This window comes from Toxotes jaculatrix, chromosome 15 (assembly GCF_017976425.1).
Source record: "Toxotes jaculatrix isolate fToxJac2 chromosome 15, fToxJac2.pri, whole genome shotgun sequence".
NCBI lineage: Eukaryota > Metazoa > Chordata > Actinopteri > Toxotidae > Toxotes > Toxotes jaculatrix.
In genome coordinates this window covers 307,034-329,256 of record NC_054408.1, presented here as the reverse complement: position 1 = coordinate 329,256, position 22,223 = coordinate 307,034, and the positions used below count along the sequence as shown (strand labels likewise).

General features: G+C 42.8%; 1 protein-coding gene across 8 annotated transcripts in view; it reads right to left on the bottom strand.

The window, feature by feature from the left end:
- ttn.1 (titin, tandem duplicate 1) overlaps positions 1–22,223 on the bottom strand; it is a 159,046-nt gene that overhangs the window by 104,852 nt on the left and 31,971 nt on the right. For 4 of the 8 annotated variants that reach the window (XM_041056637.1, XM_041056638.1, XM_041056639.1 and 1 more), the window contains exons 37-48: positions 21,368–21,646; positions 8,743–9,033; positions 7,932–8,219; positions 7,736–7,852; positions 7,279–7,561; positions 6,938–7,121; positions 6,762–6,842; positions 6,145–6,412; positions 6,034–6,051; positions 3,282–3,350; positions 2,791–2,853; positions 2,517–2,594 (exon numbers count right to left, since the gene is read on the bottom strand). In XM_041056637.1, the coding sequence (XP_040912571.1) occupies positions 2,517–2,594; positions 2,791–2,853; positions 3,282–3,350; positions 6,034–6,051; positions 6,145–6,412; positions 6,762–6,842; positions 6,938–7,121; positions 7,279–7,561; positions 7,736–7,852; positions 7,932–8,219; positions 8,743–9,033; positions 21,368–21,646 (2,019 nt within the window). The remainder of the gene's footprint in view (positions 1–2,516; positions 2,595–2,790; positions 2,854–3,281; positions 3,351–6,033; positions 6,052–6,144; positions 6,413–6,761; positions 6,843–6,937; positions 7,122–7,278; positions 7,562–7,735; positions 7,853–7,931; positions 8,220–8,742; positions 9,034–21,367; positions 21,647–22,223) is intronic. The other 4 variants (XM_041056641.1, XM_041056644.1, XM_041056642.1 and 1 more) reach the window with 2 other exon arrangements.

Genomic DNA, 22,223 nt, shown 5'->3' with positions numbered 1-22,223 from the left:
TTGGTGGCGCGGCGGTGGCTCTTCTGGAACCACAGGATGTTTTTCAGGGCCTGCTGGTAGCTCTGTAACCATTTTGTGTACCTCTGGAGCCATCCTTGGTTCTTCTGGAACCTTCTTTGGTGTTTCTGGAACTTTCTTTTGAACTTCGGCAACCCTCTTTATTTCTTCCATAAGCTTCTTTTTTGGTTCTTCTGGAACCTGATTTGGTGCCTCTGGAATGATCTTAGGTGTTTCTGGTATCTTCTTTAGGGCTTCGGGAACCCTTTTTGTTTCTTCCACAACCTTTTTTGGTGTTTCTGGGATCTTCTTTGGGGCTTCAGGAACCTTTTTTGTTTCTTCCACAACCTTGTTTGGTTCTTTTGGAACCTTCTTTGGTGCTTCTGGAACTATCTTAGGTGTTTCTGGAATCTTCTTTGGGGCTTCAGTAATCCTCTGTGTTTCTTCTACAACTTTTTTTGGTTCTTCTGGAACCTTCTTTGGCATTTCTTGATCCTTCCTTGGTTCTTCAAGAACCTTCTTCAGTTCATCTGGTTTTGTTTCAGGGATGTACCGCGGTGCTTCTGGCTCAGGTTTACCAGCCAGCAGATGTGGTTTTCCTGGGGGTTCAGGTGTCTTTGGTTCTGAGACAACTTAGAAGAACATTTATTTATAAGATGATGATCGTGTTAACCATAATTTGAAAGAAAAATCCAAAAGTGAAAGTCACACTCTAACGAGTGCTTCAGAAAGATTACTTTCCTTGTGATAATTAAAAGAGGTTTAAAAAGAGTAAAAATATAAAACGTTTAACAAATTTATAGAATGAGAAACAACACAAACATAAAACACAACAGTACAACAAAGCATCTCTTAAATACCTTTGGGTGGAACAGCTTCAGCCTTGGGTGGAGTAACCTTTGGTGCAGATGGCTGAACCACAGGTTCCTCTGGTGTGGGTACATCTTGCACATAAGAGAACATTATGCATAGTTTAACCGACAGGTAACGACCAACGCTAACGTGGAATCAAAGATTACACTCTTAACGAGTGAATTCTGAGTCTGAAAGAAGACAAGAGAAGAAATGAAGCAGAACAATAGAAGATTCAAAGATCAGCTGTCAGTACCTTTGGCTGGAAGACGTTTCACTGCTGAAGGAGTAACCTTGGATGCAGGAGGTTGAACTATATGTTCTTCTGTTCTTGGTGGTTCTGGTATTTTAAAGAACATCACATATATGTGTTCAATAACCCGGTAACCCCTAAGGCTTCAGCATTACAATCCACCCTAAGACAGATTTTACATTACAGCAAGCCGATCACATGACAACACAATTTACACAGTTAACAGATGGAAGAACACAGTCTTTCCCGTACCTTTTGGTAAAATATCTGCAGTCTTCGGTGGAGTAATTTTGGCAGGACTTGGCTGAACTATGGCTTCCTCTGGTTTGGCTACAGCTACTAATCCGGAGAACATTGAAAAGTTTTCCATTTTTACTCTACATTTATCACAAGGTCATCTAAAGCCCATTTTAAAGTATCCAAGTCAAGAGGTTAGCAGCAGGAAACATCTTAGATCATTCAAGAGTTACATAAATGAATTAAAAGATTACACATACAGACGACAGCTACATGAAACAAAGCAACAAGAAAAACATACTGAACAAAACTGTCTCTCCAGTTGAACAGTTGTAAAGCAAAGTGTTTTCTAATTTACCTCCTGGTTTAGGAGTTTCGACCTCAGTTGTTGGTTTAACTTCTGGTGCTTTGGGTTCAGGTTTCATTTTGGCCACTTTGGGCTCAGGTGCTGGTTTTGGCTCAGGAGGAACCATTTTCGGCTCTGCTGTTGTTGGCTTAGGTTGATGGGGTTCAGGAGTGATCCTTCTGGGAACTATCTCGGGCTCAGGTTCTGGTTTGGCGTATACTGAAGGTTATTCAAAGTTAACAGAGAAATGTTACTGTGAGTCAACAGAGGGTCACACACGGCTTTAAGAGTTTAGGGGGTAAAAGAAGAAAAAGGTAACACACATTGTATGAAACAGACCAACAGATAACCACACAACGGAAAGACAGAACCAAGAACACAATGCTCTTTTTGCATTGTAATAACACTGAACAGCTAAGAAGAGGAGCAACATTAAACTGAACAGACAGCGCTGACAAAGGTGAAGAAATACACACAGTACAGAATATATTGTATATCCTGCTGTTAGCAATATCAAACCCAGGTAAACATTACAAACATTTCAAGAAATGTAAAATCTATTATATCATATCAGGATCAGATTTTACAGCGAAGAATATAAAGATGAGATTCTTCTAAATTTAAGGTGTAAAAATTTAAATATTTAGAAATTCAAATCAAGTTTTTGTCTTTGATTTATCTTTATTACATTTAATTAATTTAAATTTGATGTTTTTTTAATGTAATTTTAAATGATTTTCATCACATGTTGCTGTGTTTTATAGGAAGAAATAAGAATGTGAGCCAGTAAAGACTCTGTAAGATCACAACACACTCCGTAATGAACATTACCTTCTGCGGCTGCAGGTTCCTCCCTCTGAGGCGGAGCAGCAACAGTTACCTCGGGCTGCGGCTTCTTCACTTCATGTACTTTAAAACATTATCACTGATTTCAGTTTTCTGACCACAGTAAACACTAACATTCTTTATTATTAGGTCTTTGAGAAAGACAGAAATAAAGAAAGTGACAGAACAAAAAAGGTCTAAATAAACACAAAACTCAAAGCACAAAAAATAAGAAGGAATTATGTAAGTGCTAAAAATACAAAGAGGTATTTGTAGATACCTTTGGGTGGAGCTGGAGGTGGAGCAGAGGGTTTCTCCTCTGGTCTCCTGTAAACCTCAGGAACTTGGAAGATTGAGAAAGTTCACATTAAAACTACGACGGCCAAGCTCTACTCTGTACTCTACTTTTTGCCTTCTATTGAACAGAAAGCTCTAGTGAAGATTAATAAGAACACAAGGGACGTATGTTGGGGTTAACAAGATTAAAGAACAGGAAACACAACAGGAAGAAGAGATAAAACATCAAACAGACAAGACCAGAAGATCATCTACGACAAAAACAGCTCAAGTGTAAAAATAAATTTGAACTTTAGGGAAAGAAAAGCTTCTACAAGCAGCAGCGAAGCATTTTATATGTAAACACAGCGGATGGATAAACATGGCGGCCAGCAGACTGGCAGTTCTGGTCAGCGGCTTGTTACATTACAGCCATAAGCTTTGTTGAACAGCCACGAGCCTGTTTGCCTCTGTTCTTGTTTAAAGCGATTATACCTGCGGGGATTTCTTCTATTCTCTCGAACTGAGTCCTCTCAACAATTTCTTCAACAGGTTTTTTCTCTTCTGGTGAAGGAGAAAAGTGAACTTAGAAAAAAAACCTAACTGACATGTAAGGACTGTTGCATGTCTTTAATTATTCCAAGTCATTAAGGATGAAATGTTACTGAAATAAACTAAAGAAACATGAAGACAAGGGCAAATGACACTTGTCAAAAACACAACAGATAACACATAAAGGACAAAGACAATAAAAGGATGTTTAAAGACAGACACAGTGTGATGAAGTTATTTTATAAAACAGAATAATGTGGATACCTGTGGCGGAGGAGTACCGAACAGAGACCGTCTCCTCTTGAATTCTTTGAAAAGCTACAGTAAACCGTTAAAGGACAGTGAGCTGTTAGAGATCTGTGCTCAGATACTGAATCACTGCTTAGTTTAGTTTGTACAGACGAGGATTATGGGAAACAATCATTTCAATTCTGGGATTCATCTAAAGAGTTTGAGAGAAAAGACATAATTCTGACTTTATACTCAGATCAGATCAGCTTTGATAAAATTATATGTTTGAGTTTCATCTAGTACTGATGTATTTAATCTAAGAATTAATTTCTGATTGGCATCTAGAAATTTTCCATTAAAAAAATTCTGAGATTAAAGGACTAATCTCTATATTTTCAAGTCTGATTTAGGTAAGAAATCTCTGATTTCAGCTTGAACTTTACTGTGACTTGATTTTTTTCCACATGAATCCCCTTCTGTACAATTAGTGCCATTTAGTTACATTTGAAACATATTTACAGAATTTGATTAAATTTTTTTGTTGAAGTTAAATTATTGAGATTTTATTAGAGCGCACTTCACATGTTGAGGTGTTATCTGAATTATTAGGAGGGATGATGATTGAATTAATATTCACTGAGTTTCAAAATGGTCACACAGTTATTTAGGATGATGATGATGATGGTTAAGTTTTAGGATGGAGGGAAATGGTTCAGTGTTACTGTTGATGGAGAAAAATGCAGAAACCTGGCGATTCACACAAAATGTGGAAATTAAATTCCAACGAATTTTAGAATTTAAAATGTAAAAACGTTTGTACCTTTCACTTCTGTTTGCTCTTCGTAGTGATAAAACTCAGAAGAATCTTTTGATAGAAAAAGACATTTGTAAATGACACGAGCTGAGTCCAGATGGAGTTGTGAAGTAAAGGTTAAGTTTAATTTGTAAAAACTGGCCCAGACTCACCCCCATAAACAATCATGGATGCCGTCTCTGCTGCTTGAACTGACGTGTCTGGGATGTCTAAAGGTACAACTTCAATTAACATTAAAATTAACCGAAATATAAAAGAAAAAAAATGTTGTGACAGCAAAACTTAATATGTCTTTGTTTTTAAAATATAATAATAAAATACACAAATCCGTTAATGAAATCTGTTTTGTCCCAGTGACCACGAATCTCAGGACAATGTCTGACTGTGACAACAGGAAATAAACACTTCACATCTGTTTCCTTTGGTCACAGGTTCAGACGGGACACAAAGTCTTCGTCCCGGAGACATGTTCAGTTTTACTGTCATTAATTTGCCGTGCATTTGCATTTTGAAGTACTCACCCTGAGGAACCTTTCCTAACCCAACGTCTGTGAAAGGACAAGGTATAAGATGTTACTACGAGCGCTGCCAATGGCACTGACATCAACTTTGGTAACTTTATCTGTCGGATAAAATGTGCAGACCTTTGCCTGAAAGGTAAAGCTCTGCTGTGCTTCGAGCTTCTCCCATCGGCGCCAGGCGAGCGATCACAGAGTAAACGCCTGACAGAGTGGAGACATGATCAGTGCCGATCACATGACATGATGTTGTTCAGGTAACTAAAAATCTGCTGTAGGATTAAAACTGAGCAGCTGAACTTTCTGACATTTTGTTCTCAGGATCTGACTCCATCAAGAAACACGACATAAACTGACTTTACTGCGTGACTGGGCCTTTACTCAGACTGTGTACATGTTTATGCTGCAGTTCATTTGTTTTCCTTATTATATTATAGTAATTTGCCTTCTGCATATTTTCAAATTAGGCCGATCATTTTAAAAGTGTCACTGATTTTTGGAGTTTAAAGCACGTTGGACGTGTTTGCCTGATTTTACTGGCATCTTTAGCTTTGGTCTCCAAACTAAAACTGCAAAGTTCAGTTCCATCATTAGATGTAACTGAACTGTATTGTTTGGTACTTTTTCTTTTCTGATCAATAATAATAATAATAATATCAGTTAAAAAGACTAAAATGCAGTTTAAATTATTTTTTTACATTTTTGTGAACAAACCTTCGTCCTCTGCAGTTACGTTGCGGATGGTCATAAAGTGCCGTCGGCCCTCGGTCCTGAAGTTATATTTTGGGCTCTCTTTAAGTTCCCATGAGTCTTTGTACCATGTGACGTTAGCGTTGTCGAAGGACAACTCACACTCGAAGGTGGCAGAGTGGCGCTCATTGACCTCGATGCTTCTGATGCATTTAGTGAACTGAATTTGGTCAGCTAAAAGCAGATGATCAGAGTTTAAGTTTGCAGTATGGATTACTTTTGTGAGTTGACGTTATTATTTGTGTATCAAGACTGTTTGGAGTGTTTGCAGAAACACAAGACGAGAACAGAAATCCACAAAACACAAAAACTAAAGCATCACAACCCTGCAGGTTGAAAGAGGTGAGTCTGAGTGTTGTTAGTGTTGCGTCGCTCTCCTCACCTGTTTTGCGACCAGGTCCTGATGATAAAATAAAGGATTGGAACATGAGGACACGTTAAAGACGTACAGACAAGTGTCCAGCAGACAGCAGAGTCGAACAGTCTGACTTACCCGTGACGGTGAGTTTGGCGTTGGAGATATGAGGGCCACACACCACCCGGTAGTTGCCCTGGTCCTTGACCTGGCAGTTCTTGATCTTCAGGTAATGGTGGTCGCCCACACTGCTGATGTCATACTTGTCGCTGTTGTCCAGTTTCTGGGTGTTCTTGTACCAGGTCAGGGTGATCTCCGGGTAGTTGATCCTGATTTGACACTCAAAGGTGGCGCTCTGGCTCTCGGCTGTCGTCTGGTCAGTGATGTCTTCCACGACAGAGACGGGCTGAGGGTTCAAAATCATTTTTAACTGCTTGAGACCTACTGGTTTATTTTTCACGGCTAAAACAAGACTGCAACCAAATTAAACTGTCACAAAATGTGCTGCATTTTTTCCTCAGCAAATAAAAACTAAAGAACATGTCAATAAACCACAGACCAATAAACCTCCAAAACTCAAAAAGAACCAGTTTCTGCAGAAGCTGATTTATCTGTTTGACCTGTTCGATCTGCTGACCTGAAAAGCAGTTCAGGAATGCTGCGTCAGAATGTTCCTTTCAGTTGGGTAACATTTGTGTTGCTGTACATATTGCGAATAAATCTTGCAAAGGCGGTTTTGACGTAGAATTTGGTACCTCTGTGCCGACGCGTCCCTCGAGCTGCTGGATGAGCCGGGCCATGTCCTCCTCTTCAACGCGCCCACCATGCTCCACCTCCTGCAACAGGAACAACGACTGTTCAAGCAACTGGATCAGGGCAAATCTTACTCTGTTACACTTCCCTCTGTTTGTACTGTTTCTCTCTCTCTCACCGCTCTTCCAGTCTCTATCTCCTTCTCCCTCTTCAGGAACTCGACAGCCTGCAGGATGGCCCGATAGTCGTGGATTCCATGTTCCGTCAGGATCCTCTCGTAGTCTCTGGGGTCGTGACCTCTCAGCAACTCCACGATATCGATATCTCCTTCTTTCTTTGGGCTCTTCTGCTTTGAGGGAGTCCTGGCACAAAAATCAAATACATTATCAGAGATGGTGTCTTTTTGTCAACAGGACCAATTTAAAGAGACTCTCTCTTCTTAAAGAGGACAAAGTTCAGTCAGTCAAAAGATATCAATCGTACAGTACAGCCAACATATCTTGGAGGCAAAGCCCTTACTTCTTCAGCCTTGTCCTTAAATCTCCAAGTCCTTCCGCTTCCTCCTTTTTGGTGACCTCCATCTCAGCGCTGCACTCAATCTCTCCATGCTTGTTGGTGGCGACACATCTGTAGAGACCGGAGTCAGACTTGGTCACCTCTCTGATCTCCAGTTTGGCGTCTTGGCCCTTGTGCTCCATGGAGATACGACCGCCGGGAGTGATCTGCCTCCATTTACCCTTCATCCACTTCACACTCGGGATTGGGTCGCCTCCGATCTTGGCGATGAAGGTTGCAGTGCCCTCTGCGAAAAATAAAAAAAACACGTGACTTCACTTTGACTTTTTTCAGTATTTTTACAATGATCTATATGAACTATTCATGCTGTGCTCTCTGAGACGCTGCCACTGAGGCGACATACAGAGCTCATCAGGAAAACAGCCTCAGGTCCAGAAAAGTCTTTCAGCGGTCCACTTACTTTCTGTGACAGAAACATTTTTGGGTTCCTCGATGAAGAACAGGTTGTCGAGCCTTTTGACCGGAGCAGCTGCAGCTGGGGTGGCGGCCTCAGTGGGGGTAGCCTTGACTCCTTTGTCTGAAAAGAAGCCATGGAGGTGAATGTCACATGTCACTGTTCATTCCACAAACCCGATTCCACAATCTGACTTTCTTACCTTTCACAGTGACCCTGGACTTGCAGAAGTCAGTGCCGGAAGCGTTGCTGGCCTTGCACAGGTAATCCCCTGCGTCAGTCTTTGAGACTGGGCTGACCTCTAGACAGGGCGTCCCATCAACAAATGTGATTTTGGTGTTTCCATCGGACTTCAGCTCCCTCCTGTCCTTCATCCACTGAACGGTCAGTGGAGGAGTGCCGCTGACATTGCATTTGAGACTCAGCTTCTCCCCCTCGCCCACCGTCGCCGGCTCCAGACGGACATCAAATTTAGGAGCCTGGCCAGTTTCTGCAGTGGTGGAAAGGAGCAGCACAGCTACAGATACGTGTTTTTCAAACAGTAACATCATGGACAGGACACCTTGGCAGAATCTGTCGGAGACCTTTAGACGGAATACAGGCCTTTTCCCTAAATAAACTCAAAGGAAATGGGATCTGAATCCCAATTAGTAAAAATATTTGTCCACATATTTGTGTTTGTTCTGCCTCCAGTTAGTCTGTGGACAGAAAATCTCTGATCAAAAACAGAAGGAACTTTGCTTGTATTGCCTGTATGTTAACACCCACAGTAACTTGCCAACTGACCCCAAAGGTAGTCACTACCAAGCTTCTTGCACTACCTGTTTCATGAGGACATGTAGTTAAATTTTTTTGTATGGGTACTTCGGATTTTCGGGGCATCAGTTTTACCTGAAAGTCATTTAACTTTAAAGGAACACAACAAAATATAATACCGGATCATGTTCATCATCAGGTTTTAGATAAATGATTGAAAAATGTAAAATAACGAAGACACACCGACACAGTCGTACCTGAAAGGGTGAGAGAAATCTGACACGAAGCTTTGCCGGCTTCGTTGGAAGCCTCACAGATGTACACCCCGGCGTCAGAGCTGGTGGAGTCTCTGACGGACAGAACAGCCATGTTGTTCTCGAAGCTGATGGCGTATTTGTCAGAGGCACAGATTTCATTGTTGTCCTTGTACCACGTGATGCTCAGTGGCTGGGAGCCAGACACCCGACCCTCCATCTTCACCGTCTTACCCACGGAGTCCACCATGGACTCGGAGGGCTTCTTGGTGAAGTTTGGAGGGACTTTGCGCTCTGTTAGTGGGATAGAAAGTGAAGAAAATGTTGTGAGACAGGGAAACGGTTAGACATTCAAATCTATCATCTGCCAGGCCACCGGGCCATTACCTTAACGTTGCGGAAAACAAAGAGACACAGCATGTAAGACAACTTAAACATGACCTGCAGCACAAAAGCAAATACAGAATATCCACCCTATTATTTTTTCTATCTGCTTACAAATACTTTTTTCAAGCAAGCAAACATCGGTTTTACCCAACCAGAACAACACAGACCTCTAAGCCGTTACAAAATCCTTTTCCTTTCCAACCAAACAAATAGAATCAGACAACCGTAAACACGCAGACGATGTAATCCAGGATTTTTTGAAATGTTACAAAATTCCCTCTTGTTACCAACAAGCACAGCATTAATGGCTATAACCACATATGGGGAATGAGTTGATAAATAAAACCTCAAAATTGGCCTTCACTGCAGCTAACATTAAACTGGTTTCTCTGGTGATAAAAGCTCACCCCAGCTCACACAGATCCTGGGGCTGCCACTGTAAGCACAGTACAGCGACAGGGGGCTTCCTGAGCCTGAAAGTGGTGTCTTCCAGCTGCCTTAGTTTGTATGATGCCCAGATGCCTAGAAAACTGCATTTCTATGCTTCTATGGCAAAGTTAGTTTTGCAATTAAGGATATAATGTAACAGAGGGAACTATTATGAGAAAGCTACATTAGTAAGTTGTTTATTCCATCTGAGGAGGTCTTTTGGATGATTTTTCTATTATTAAGAGACACAACATTTGAGTCATTGTCTTCAAAGTGGGAAACCTCTAAGGAAGAGGATCAATTAACAAAAACAACAAAGCTTCAACTTGTCATTGAAAAAGTCAGTTGAACAAAATGTGTCCTTAGAACTTAAGGCACAGTCACAGTAGGATTCATTGACATGGGAAGAAGAAGCATCAAAAACAAACATCACCTTTCACCGTCACATGGCAGCTGGCAGAGGCTGAACCAACCAGGTTCTCGGCCTTGCAGATATATTCGCCGTGATCGAGCTTGGTTGTTTTGATCAGTTTTAAAGTGGCAACACCGTTTGTGAAGTCCATTGAGCAAGTGTTGGACTTGCGCAGCTTTCCGTCACCTTTAAACCAAGCTACAGAGAGGTCAGGCGTTCCAGCAATACAGCATTTCAGGGTAACTGGATTGCCCTCAGTTACCTCCACTGGCTCCATTTTTTCAACAAAGTATGGTCGTTCTAAAGTGAAAGATGATGATTAAGTTTGACTGCAGATCAATAAATGATAAAGAATTATTACAACTTAAAGTACAAAACTAAACACAAAATCATGCGTGTTAATTTTACCTAGAACAGACACTTGTGCATCGCATCTGTCACTTCCGACTCCATTGTCTACTTCGCAAGAGTATCTACCAGCTGCCTCCAAGCTGTCAGAGTTAAGAACCTCCAGGATAGAAGAGGTCTCTGTGGTGATCACATTGTACTGATATGAGGCCAAGATGAGTTTGCTGTCCTTCTTCCAGGACGCATTTACCCGGGGGGTTCCGGCGAACGTGACCTCAAGCCTCAGAGGTTTTCCCTTTTCAGAGGAAGTGTCCCTTAGCTTCTTCACAAAGTGGACTGGTTCTGAGAGAGGTAATTCCACGATCAGTTACATAAAGTTCACGTTTAGAAGCGCACAGATGTACAAAGAAGATCCTGCTAACAAACCTTTTACAAACAGGTACACTGGGGAGCTTTCCTTCCCTGCATCGTTAATGACCTGACAGGTGTACTCTCCAGCGTGGGACTTTTCGACTCTGCGAAGAGTCAAAGTGGCAACATCGCCCTTCAGGGAGATCTCACAGCCTCTTCCATGCTGCATTTCCTTGGCTCCCCTAAACCATTTCACTTTTAGGGGGCTGCTGCCTTTCACTTTAGCTGAGAAAGACACATCTTTGCTGGGCAATGTTTCCCTTGCCTCAGGTGTTTCCACAAAAGATGGAGGTTCTGGGTTCAAATAAAAAAAGATGGATTGTAAGATAATTGTTAAGTTTGTTCCTGATCCCATGCTGAGGAAAACATCTTTGAAAGCTTGTGTTTTCTATTTACATCCACTGACCTGTTACATTAATCGAAGCACTCGTCTCACTGGTCCCTGCAGCGTTTACAGCTTTACATGTGTATTTGCCAGAATCTGACATCCCGACTGTTGGAACTCTCAGTTTGCAGTTATTATCTGTACAGCTAATGTCATAGTTTGGCCCAGTTTTGATCTCCTGGCCATTGTGGAACCAAGAAGTTGTTAAAGGAGCAGAACCAGTAACCTTACACTCCATCTCACCAGGCTTACCCATAACAAGGTGGGTGTCTCTCAGCTTTCTTATGAAACTTGGTGGAATCAACTTATCTATTGTCAAAAAACAAACAAACAAACAAACAAACAAACAAAACATGTTACGAGGCATCTCTGAGCTGACTTCCAATCGAAAAGATCAAAAGAGAAAAAGAAAATTCATAAAATGGGACGTATACAATGGCCACCAACCTGAGACAGAGAGCTTAGTTTTGCAAGAGGCTGTACCAACATGATTTGTAACTTCTAATTTGTATTCTCCAGCATCTGTTTTGTCAGCAGACCGAATCTTCAGGGTGCCGACCTTCTTTGCGAAGGACATCTGATACTTGGCACCAGCAGAGAGGTCTTTGTTATCCTTGAACCACTTAATTTTCAGTTCTGGTGAGCCGGATACTGTGACTTCAAGAACTGCATTTTCTCCTGACTTCACGTCCAAAGACTCTGGGCTATCCACAATAACAGCGGGCTCTAGAAATTAGGGAAGAAGATATGAAGCTAAAAAATCCTCACTCTGTCACTAGTGATAATGAAATGAAGTCTGGGGTCCTACAAACCTAAAACAGTCACTTGAGAGACAGACTCCACAACTCCAGAGTCATTCCTCAGCTGGCAGGTGTATTTACCAGCTGTGGCTGAGTCAGCCTTTGGCACTACAAGGGTGACCACATTGTTCTCAAAGGTGATCTTCCGATTGTCACCGTCTCTGAGAACGTGGCCTTTGTCCTGAACCCAGGACATAGTCAGGGGCTCAGAACCTTTAACTGTCGCTGTCAGTGTCAGCCGCTGACCAGCTCTGACTGACTGGTCGACCAGTTTCTGGACAAACGCCGGTTGTTCTGAACAGCGACGAAAAGATCAGAGGTCAGGAGACATAATCATACCGCAATTAAGCTTTGAGGAAATGGGCACTGATTCTGTACTAACCTTTAAGAGTAACGGTAGTGTGGCAGGATTCACTTCCCACATTGTTTGACACCCTGCACTCATAAAGACCAGCGTCATCTTGCTCCAGTTTCATGATGTGAAGCGTGGCAGAGCTGCCCTCGCAGACCATCTTATATTTCCTACTCTCCTTTAGTGGCCTTTTGTCTTTGTACCAGTTTACCTGGACAGGTGGGGTGCCACACATCTCACAGTGCAGGCTGGAATTTTTCCCTTCAATGCCCTCCGCTGGGCATGGAGTTTTAATAAAGGACGGAGGCTCTGGAAAATACATTGTGATATATTAACAGAAGTAACATTCAAGGACAAGCAAGTCTTCGGCAGGACAGTTCCACTGAATATAAGTCCTTATTCAGTTTAGAGGGAACAAAGTCCACAAAACAATGTGTGGCCCATAAATCTGCTCGATGGCTGACCTTGAACTGTGAGAACAGTGCTGCAGCTTGCGCTACCAGCATTGTTATGAGCCTCACAGGTGTAGACGCCATTATCCTCAAGCTTTGTGGTGCAGAGCTGGAGGTACGCAGTGGAGTCAACAAACGTTATCTTATAGTTGCCTCCATCGATTATCTTTTGGTCATTTTTGTACCAACAGACATTCAGGGAGCGCGAGCTGGTGACCTTGCATTCGAAACAGTGTCCTTCACGCTGCTTCACAAAGGATGTGGGAGGCAGTTTCAGGACAAACTGAGGAGGTTCTGCAAAATCAAAAAAAAAAAAAGACAACGTTATCATTGTCAGCACACAGTGACACTTGAGCATCAAGTGGGACGTATGGAGGATGTGGACAGGTGGACAGGTGATCCTGAAGACAACATAGATATTCCTGAAAAGAAAAGTGATATTCACACTGTCATAACAGAGAAGATGATGATGAAGAAAGAGGAGCTACGAAAATGGAGGAAAAAAAAGATGGAGTTAACTGAATGGCGATGGTGGACAAAAAAAAAGAAGAGTCCAACCTTTCACCAACAACTCTGCTGCACTTTTCGCTGCGCCCGCTTCGTTGCTAACTTGGCAGGAATAAATCCCACACTGCCGAGTCTCGACCGAGTACAGCTCTACGGAGGAAGAATATTTCTCCAGTCTAATTGTGCACGATGGCCCAGTGATGAGTTCCATGTCATCTTTGAACCACTTGATTGTAAATGGAGGTGTTCCTTCAAAGACACTTCTGAAGAGTACGGTAGACTTTGGAATGACAGCCTGAGACTCAGGCTCAGCTATGAATCTTGGCGGCACTAAAATTCATACAGAAAAACGATTACAGTAAACAACTAACAAGTTTTCGAGTTAAACAAATTGACAAAGTTGACCTTTGAATGCTAACCTTTAGCTGTAAGAACGCCACTGCACACACAGCTGCCTGCTTTGTTGGTAACTTTGCAGGAATACTCTCCTGTATCCGTGCTCTCAGTCAGCTTTAACTCCACTGAGACTGTATTTTCAATCTGCAGAAGTTTGTATTTGGAGCTCTTGGTGATTTTTTGTATCCCTTTGCTCCATTCAACTAACAGTGGAAGAGAACCAGCCACTTTGCACTCCATCACCACCGCTGAACCCATGGGCACTTGAATGTTTGTTAATTTTCTAATGAACATCGGAGGAATGACCTCTTCTGTTTGAAACAATATTAAAACATAATTAGAGTCGAAGAAAAAAAGCAACCCTACAACTTCTTATATCTGTTGTATGAAGTATTTTACAAACCTAACACAACCAGCACAACTCTACAGCTACAAATCCCAACAGAGTTTGTAGCTTCAAAGAGGTACTCTCCGCTGTCGTCAAGCTGAGAGGACTGGATGTTAAGACTGCAGAGGTTGTCCTCATAGCTGAGACGATGTTTCCTGCTTAACTGTAACTCTTGTCCATCTTTGGTCCATCTTACATTGATCTGAGGAGTTCCAGAAACCCTGCACTCAAGACTAACCGGATCTCCACAGGTCACTTGGACTACCTCCGGCTTCTCTTGGATTTTAGGTGGTTCTACAACACCAATAAAAAGAGATGAGTGCACTTGTTGTTGCTGGTAGAGCTAGCTGTAACGTTTGGCATAAGAATCATGCATGCAGGTACCTTGCACTACAAGAGTGGCAAAGCATTTGTCCTGCCCAGCTTCATTTACAACCTGGCAGGCATATTTCCCACTGTGGCTCACTTCACAGGCAGGAACTCTGAGAGTGGCCTTTTTGTTCTCAAACTTTCTCTCAGTCTTTGCATCCTCTGGGATCCAGTTCTCATCTTTTTGCCATTGTACAGCGAGAGGCAGAGAACCGTCCACGACGCAGTGAAAGACTGCAGCATGTCCCAAAACAGTGGTGATACTTTCTATCTTCTTTACAAACGTTGGAGGCACTAATTCAAACAAAAGATGCAATGAAATACCAGACAGCATCCAGGAATTCATGCCTAATGTACATGAGTGTGACGTTCAATCAGTAAAACCAACCTTTTAGTGACAAATCTGTAAAGCCAGTGCAACTTCCAACCTCATTGGCTACCGTGCACTGGTAAGTGCCAACGTCCTCCACTTTACAGTCCTGAATTTTCAAGTCCACATTTTCACTATCACTGATAATATACTTTTTGCTGGATTTGATCGGCTTCTTGTCTTTGAACCATGTGACCTTAAATGGAGAACTTCCTGCCACTTTGCAAGCAAACACTGCCGTGGATCCTTTAACGACGTCAAGAGACGCCAGCTCCTCGACAAACAAAGGAGGCTCTGAAATAACAAGGCAAATCAGACTAAAGTGATCTTTGATTTCTCTTCGTAACGTGAGATTCAACTTGAGCTTCACATTTAAATGAAATGCTGACAGGACGTAAACATGTACAGCAACAAAACCAACCTTTCACTTCTAACGCAACCGTGCAGCTCTCTGAGCCTGCCTCGTTGCAGGCCTCACAGAAATATTTCCCGCTGTCACGTTCACTAACTTGACAAATCTCCAAAGTGGATACAGAGTTCAAATATGACAGCTTGTGTTTGACACTTGGGTGAATCTCAGCTCCATCTCTGAACCAGTGGACAGAGATCTCTGGAGTACCAGCAACCTCGCACTCAAACACTGCACTGTCTCCTACTCTTACTACTGACATACCTTCAGGCTTTTCAATGAAAAAAGGGGGTTCTGAAAAAAAATACATAGAACAGTTACTTAAGAATGATGACCTCTGCAAAGTAAAGAAAACGGATTAAGGTGAGAGACCGATATTAACCTTTGACAAAGAGTGTTGCCTGACATGAGGTGGAGCCAACATCATTCTGTATTTCACAGACATAGTCTCCAGAATCAGAGGCTTTGGCAAAGAAGAGCTGCAATGAGCTTGACGTGTTGTCTTTGATCACAGAGCAGTCGGCACTGGATAGAATCTCCTTCTTGTTTTTAAACCATTTGATGGTCAGTGGTGGCGTGCCAGAGACCAGTACGTTAAACTGGACCTTTGAGCCGGGCAAAACATTCATGGATTCAAGCTTTTCAAGAATGCACGGTGGTACTGTAGGTGGACAAACCCCAACACATCTATTACAACATAGTCACAACATATACTATCTGATTACACACTGAGCTGAGAGAAAGTGCTGAGCATAAAAACTGAATTCCAACCTTTAACAATCAAAGTCCCAGAGCACTGGACCATTCCCGCTTTGTTTTTAGCAATGCAGGTGTAGCTGCCGCTGTCTTTACTGTCAAGATTAGAGATTTCCAGAAAAGCAGCATTTTCAAAAAATGTACATTTGTGTTTTTCATCGGGCTGGATCTCCGTCTTATCTTTGTACCACTGAATGGTTATTGGCAAAGAGCCTGATACAAGACAATCCAGATGAGCAAAGGATCCTTTGATACCTTCTGTCTGCTTCAGTTTTCTTGTGAAAGATGGTGGAATTATCTGATCTATTACATACAAAGTACACAACAGTGTTAAGTTGGTTGTATGAACACAATACAAAACAAATCTCATAAAAGATATAAAACTTTGGAATAAACTGACCTAAGACAGTAACTGATGCTTCACAAGAGCTGCGCCCGGCAAAATTTGAAACCTCGCAGGTGTATTCACCACTGTCACCTTTCTCTGTTTTAATAATCTGGAGCACAGAGCTGGTGTCTGTGCTCTGGATGTTGTATCTCTGGCCTGAGGTCAGCTCCTTTCCCGCCCTGATCCATCTGGACTTAAGTGGTCTGGTGCCTGAGAGTCTGCATTCAAGCCTGGCTGGGTCACCCTGGGTTACACTGATGGACTTTGCATGTTCTGAAACACTTGCTGGCTCTGGTATAAGGAAATGATCCAAACTGAATTAGCCACTACGGCGTACGGATGTTATTGTGACAGACAAAGCATTAAGCTTGACATAAAAGCAACAGCAGTTCAGCAGACAAGTAAGAACCAGAAAACGTCTTACAAACCTGTGACTATGAGCACAGCGGCACATCGCTGAGTCCCGGCTTTGTTCCGTGCCTGACAGACATATTTCCCACCATGTGATAACTGAGCATTTCTCAAATTCAACATGGCATTTTTGGTTTCATAGGTCATCTTAATGTGCTCATCTTCTGTGAGCTCACAATCGTCCTTGATCCAGGAGAAAGTCATGGGAAGTGATCCAGACAACATGCACTTCATAGAGATTTCAGTGCCCACCACGCAGGACATATCCTCTAGCCTCTGAACAAATGACGGTGGTTCTAGTGAGAGAAGACCACAAATCAGGCCACAGGAGGATTCGCACAAACATAAGGATCCACATTGCAAAACGTTCTCTCCCTGATCTAACCTTCTGTAGGCTGCCTGAATAGGAAAACCACATGCAGCGACCTTATCTCCTACAAATCATAATAATATACAACTATTTAGGACTAGCTAAATTTAGAGAAAACATCATGGTGCCTGGATTAGATTTTTATTAACACACAAGAACGTAAACATTGTTCTGCCCAAAACCTTATTGCTAAACTCTGCATCCATCACTCATAAAGAAATTAGAGATCAGCTTGGATGACGGCACGCATCACTGTCCTTTCACTAACCTTTGAGTGAAATCTGGCAAGAACAAGATGTCTCTCCAACATCATTTGCAACCGTGCACTGGTACGTTCCAGCATCTCCGGTCACACAGTTCGAGATGTGAAGCGTGATCGTGTCATTTTGGACACTGATCTTATGTCTTTTGTCGTTTATGATCAACTCGCCGTTGAGGAAGCAACTTATTTCAAATGGAGGGGAACCGGAGACGGTTCCTTCCAAAATAATATCGGATCCCTTTACAAACTCAGCTGATTCAAAAGGCCTCACAAACACCAGAGGCTCTATAAGAAAAGAAGAGATAATAAATGTTATATTTAAAGTCAGTAGAGGACTGAAGAGGACCAGCCTGGTCCACAGAGTTCATTTAACGGCGTCACAGTGCATTTGACAGTGTCACTTATTTTTTTAAGCATATTTGACCCTGTGCTTTATCCAGTCATTGTCAGCAGCATGTTAAAGAACGATGTGGACCAGGCTTTGTTTAGCAGGTAAACTGTATGAAGACAACTAAAGACTGAACCAACCTTTCACTGTCACTGAGCTGCTGCACTGGTCTCTGCCGGCCTCGCTGGATGCCACGCAGACATAATTTCCACTGTCCCCTACAGAACAGTCCTCTACCTCCAGAGTCGCTATTGAGCCGTCGAAGGACATTGCGTGTCTGTGTTCGGAAACGATCTCTGAGCCATTTTTAAACCACGCAATGCTAATAACTGGGGTGCCCTGCACTTTGCAGGACAACTTCAGAGGCTGTCCAGTTTTCAGCAGCTGCGAAGGCTCAAGCTTCAGTGTAAATGTTGGGGCTTCTGTAACAGTTACATCAAAAACAAGAGGTTAAAGTAAAACAAAAAACAGAACGGTTGGCTAATCACTTTTTAAAAAGAAAGAACGAAACAACACCTTTTACAAAGAGCAACGCGGTGCAATCCACCTTCCCAGCATCATTGGATACTTGGCATGTGTATTTAGCAGAATCACTGGGTTTCACAGAGTGAAGCTCCAAGGAGCTCGAGGAGGCGTCTTTCTTTATGAAGCATTTCCCCCCAGTGAAAATCTCTTTCTCCTCTCTGAACCATTTCACAACCAGAGGAGCTGATCCTGTAAAGGCTGATTTTAAGACAACATTTGATCCCGGCGAAGCGTCCTGGGATTCAGGTTGCACTGTGAAGAATGGAGGTTCTGGAGTTTTTTTTTGAGGAGGGAAAGAACAGCATACATGTTCAAAGCCTGTTAATAACTTTAAAACTAACTTCTCATTTGTAATTTTGGCAGAAATTCATGTTTAATTCAACTCCTCTGACCTTTGACTGACAAAGTACCAGTGGTCTCTTTTTGTCCGGCATCGTTAGAGGCCCGGCATGTATAAACTCCACCGTCACTGTGATCTACGCCGGTTACCGTGACAGAGGCTGTACTCTCACTGAAATCGAGCTTATACTTGTGATCACTGTGGATTTCCTTATTGTCTTTGTACCAAGAGACAACCATGGGCTGAGATCCAGAAACTCTGCATTCCAATGTAACATTACCACCAATATTTGCGTCCACTTTCTTTAGAGTTTTGGTGAAGGATGGTGGAACTGCACGATCTGTGTAGGGACATATACCAAACATAAAACTGTCATCAAGGGCCAAATCTGTCAGCTGTTATTGACGATTTACTGGTGGCTAAAACTAACCTATAACCGTGACAGAGCATGTACACTGGTCTTTTCCAACTTTATTGGACACCTCCATCGTGTACTCAGAAGTGTCTCCTTTATCTGCTGTCAGGATCTTTAAGATGGCAGTGTTCCCCTTCATCGACATTTTGTATTTACGGCTGCTGATCATCTCCTTGCCGTCTTTAAACCACTTCACTTTGAGCTCTGGGCTTCCAGAAATCGTGCACTCCAATGTGGCTGATTCTCCTGCAGTGACACTGATGGATGCTGCTTTCTCTATGATCCTAGCTGGTTCTACAATACAACAGAAGTTTTAGACTTTAAAAAAAATGTATCTGAACTTGGAAAATGTTTCCAGTCAACAGGAGTGTGGTCTGACCTTGAATTGTTAAGACGGCTTCACATTTCTGCTGCCCTGCTTCGTTTTCAGCGAGGCACGTATACCTGCCACCGTGCTTTATCTCAACAGACGAGAAGGAAATGCTTGTGACGTTGTGCTCAAACGTCATTTTGATATTTGGATCATCATCTCTCAGCAGCTCGGAGTCTTTCATCCATTTGACAGATATGGGAGCCGAGCCTTTGACGGTCCCCTGTAGTTTCACTGTGTTTCCCAACACTGCTGTAGCACTCTCAACCCTCTTTGAGAACAGAGGCGGCTCTGAAATAACAGTATCCGTAATAATGATATAAACAACAGCTAAGATCACTATGATGACTGTAATAAAAGTTTGTTGTGCCCTCACTAACCTTTCTGTTTAGCCACTGACTTTGAGGTTACTGACCCAACCTCATTTGATACAACACATTCGTATTCACCGGTGTCAGTGCTCTCAAATGAGTGGATCTCCAGAGAGGTCAGGGATCCCTGTGACACTATCCTGTACTTCTTATCTGTGGACAGGCATTTCTTATTCTTTTTCCAGGCCACCTCCAGTGGTGCAGAGCCTGCAAATTCACACTCCAATACAGCCACGGAGCCTCTGACCGCCTCTAAAGAGAGCAACTCCTTTTTGAAAGACGGCGGTTCTAAAGGGGAACATATAGTTCAGTTAGGGCTGTTCTACAGACTGAAAGTTTGGTTCTGTAATACATATTGCGTAAGTCTGCACACCTTTAACGGTTACTTTAGTGCTGCAGCTTTCACAGCCAGACTCATTGAGAACCTCACAGGTGTAGTTTCCACCATCACTCAACGCGATATCCCGAATCTCAAGAGTGGCCACACCATCCTTCAGACTGATGCCATATCTGCCACCAGCGGACAGCTCACTGTTATTAAAGAACCAGGTGGTGTGAAGTTCAGGAGATCCTTTGATGGCGCACTGCAGCCGTCCAGTGCTGCCTTGCTTCCAGACTGTGGTGGCCTCCAGCCTCTTTACAAAGACTGGCGGTTCTGGAGAGGCATTATCAAGTCAAAGAAGTCATTGAAAAATAACAACCCAGCGTTGAAAGAGAAGAGGTTTAAGACAGAAAAAAAAGGGAAAGCCGGAGCTGCGTTTATACCATCAGCACTGGACACCATAGTATATAATTACAGGCAGTACTGCAGATTTGCAACAGCTTCAAATGTGGCAGTGTACATGAAAACGAACTCTTACCTTGTACCTTCACCAACGTGGAGCAAGTTGCACTCCCAGCGTCATTCGTCGCCATGCACACAAAATTTCCACAATCTTTCAGTGAGGTCTTTAGGATATCAAGGGTGGCTGTCTTATCCTCAAATGACAGTTTACAGTCTGGAGACTGGTGGATTTTTCTACCATCTCTGGTCCAAGTGACAGCCACTCCAGTGTCCTCGTCCACCTGACATTCCAGGTGCAGAGGAGCTCCGACCACGGCGGCGACAGAACTCAGGGGCTTTACAAAGTTGGGCTTATCAATAACGCGCAGCTCCATGCTGCACTCAGCCGCCCCAACACTGTTTGACACTGTGCAAACATAAAGCCCTCTGTCAGCTGCCTCCAGCTTGGTTATCTCAAGAGTGTGTTTATTCTTTTCACAAGAGGTTTGGTAGTGTGTAGGCACATGGGGTAAGGCCTGGTTGTCTTTGAGCCAGACAACATTCAGAGGAGCAGATCCTGTTATTACACACTGTATCAGTGCCCTCTTTCCAACATACACAGTCTGAGGGTCAGGTTTAGTTATAAAGGCAGGAGGGTATCGCTCTATAAGAATTAAGGAGAAGAGAAACATATTAGTGGTGATGTGTTACACCCTGTTTACTGACATCAACCCGAAAACCTGCCAATCAAAAACAAACCGAAGCATCCAGTAACTATCCAACAAAGACCACCACTGCCAATAACAGCGCCACACCCAACCAGCGAAGCAGAAGGAAACATGCGTCACGCTCACCTGTCACACTGAGAGAGGCGGAGCATTCATCGCTGCCGTGCTGATTGGACGCCTTGCAGGTGTATTCGCCGCTGTCGTCCTTGGTTGGGGTCAGAAGCTCCAGGGAGGAAACGCTGAAGCGACTGATAATCCTGTATTTATCACTCTCCTTGATGGGCTGTCCATCTTTGAACCACTTGAAGCTCACGTTTGGAGCATCCTCAGTTTCACATTCAAACTTGGCGGTGTTGCCAATGTTGATCTCCAAAGGGACAATCCTGTGCTTGAACACAGGTTTCACTGTTTTTGGAAGGAAAGAAAGATAAAAAGAAATAAATAAATAAACAGAAGAAGGTGAAATGGAAACAGAAAGGAATGTTTCTACTGGAGAGGGTGATGCAGTGGACCTGGGATGGAAAGTTATCGTGTCGTGACTGTGGAGGAGGAAAATGGAAGATTAGGCTTGACTGAAGATGTGATGAACAGAAAATCTGTGGTAAGAAAAGGAGAGAAAGCATGCAAAGAGGAAAGAACCGAGAAGAGAGGAGTGATGGATGTTTAAAGAAATGGAGTCAAAGATGATTCCTCTGGAGGAAACGGTTATGGATATGGGGGGTCATGTGTTTGTGGAGTGATGGATGGGCAGTGAGGAAAAGGGACGATTTTACGGCTGTCTGGTAAAAACCTCAAACCTCCAAATTTTGTCTCACTTAGGAAAATACTCAAGACACTTAATGAGAGGATTTTGTTTGCATTCAACTCATACATACTACCCAAAAGTTTAAATAAAGTTTGAGGTTTGCAGACAACAGAATGTAAAATTCACCAATGTGTGAAGTTAGTTGACGATGATATCAAAGAATTGCCCATCATCAAA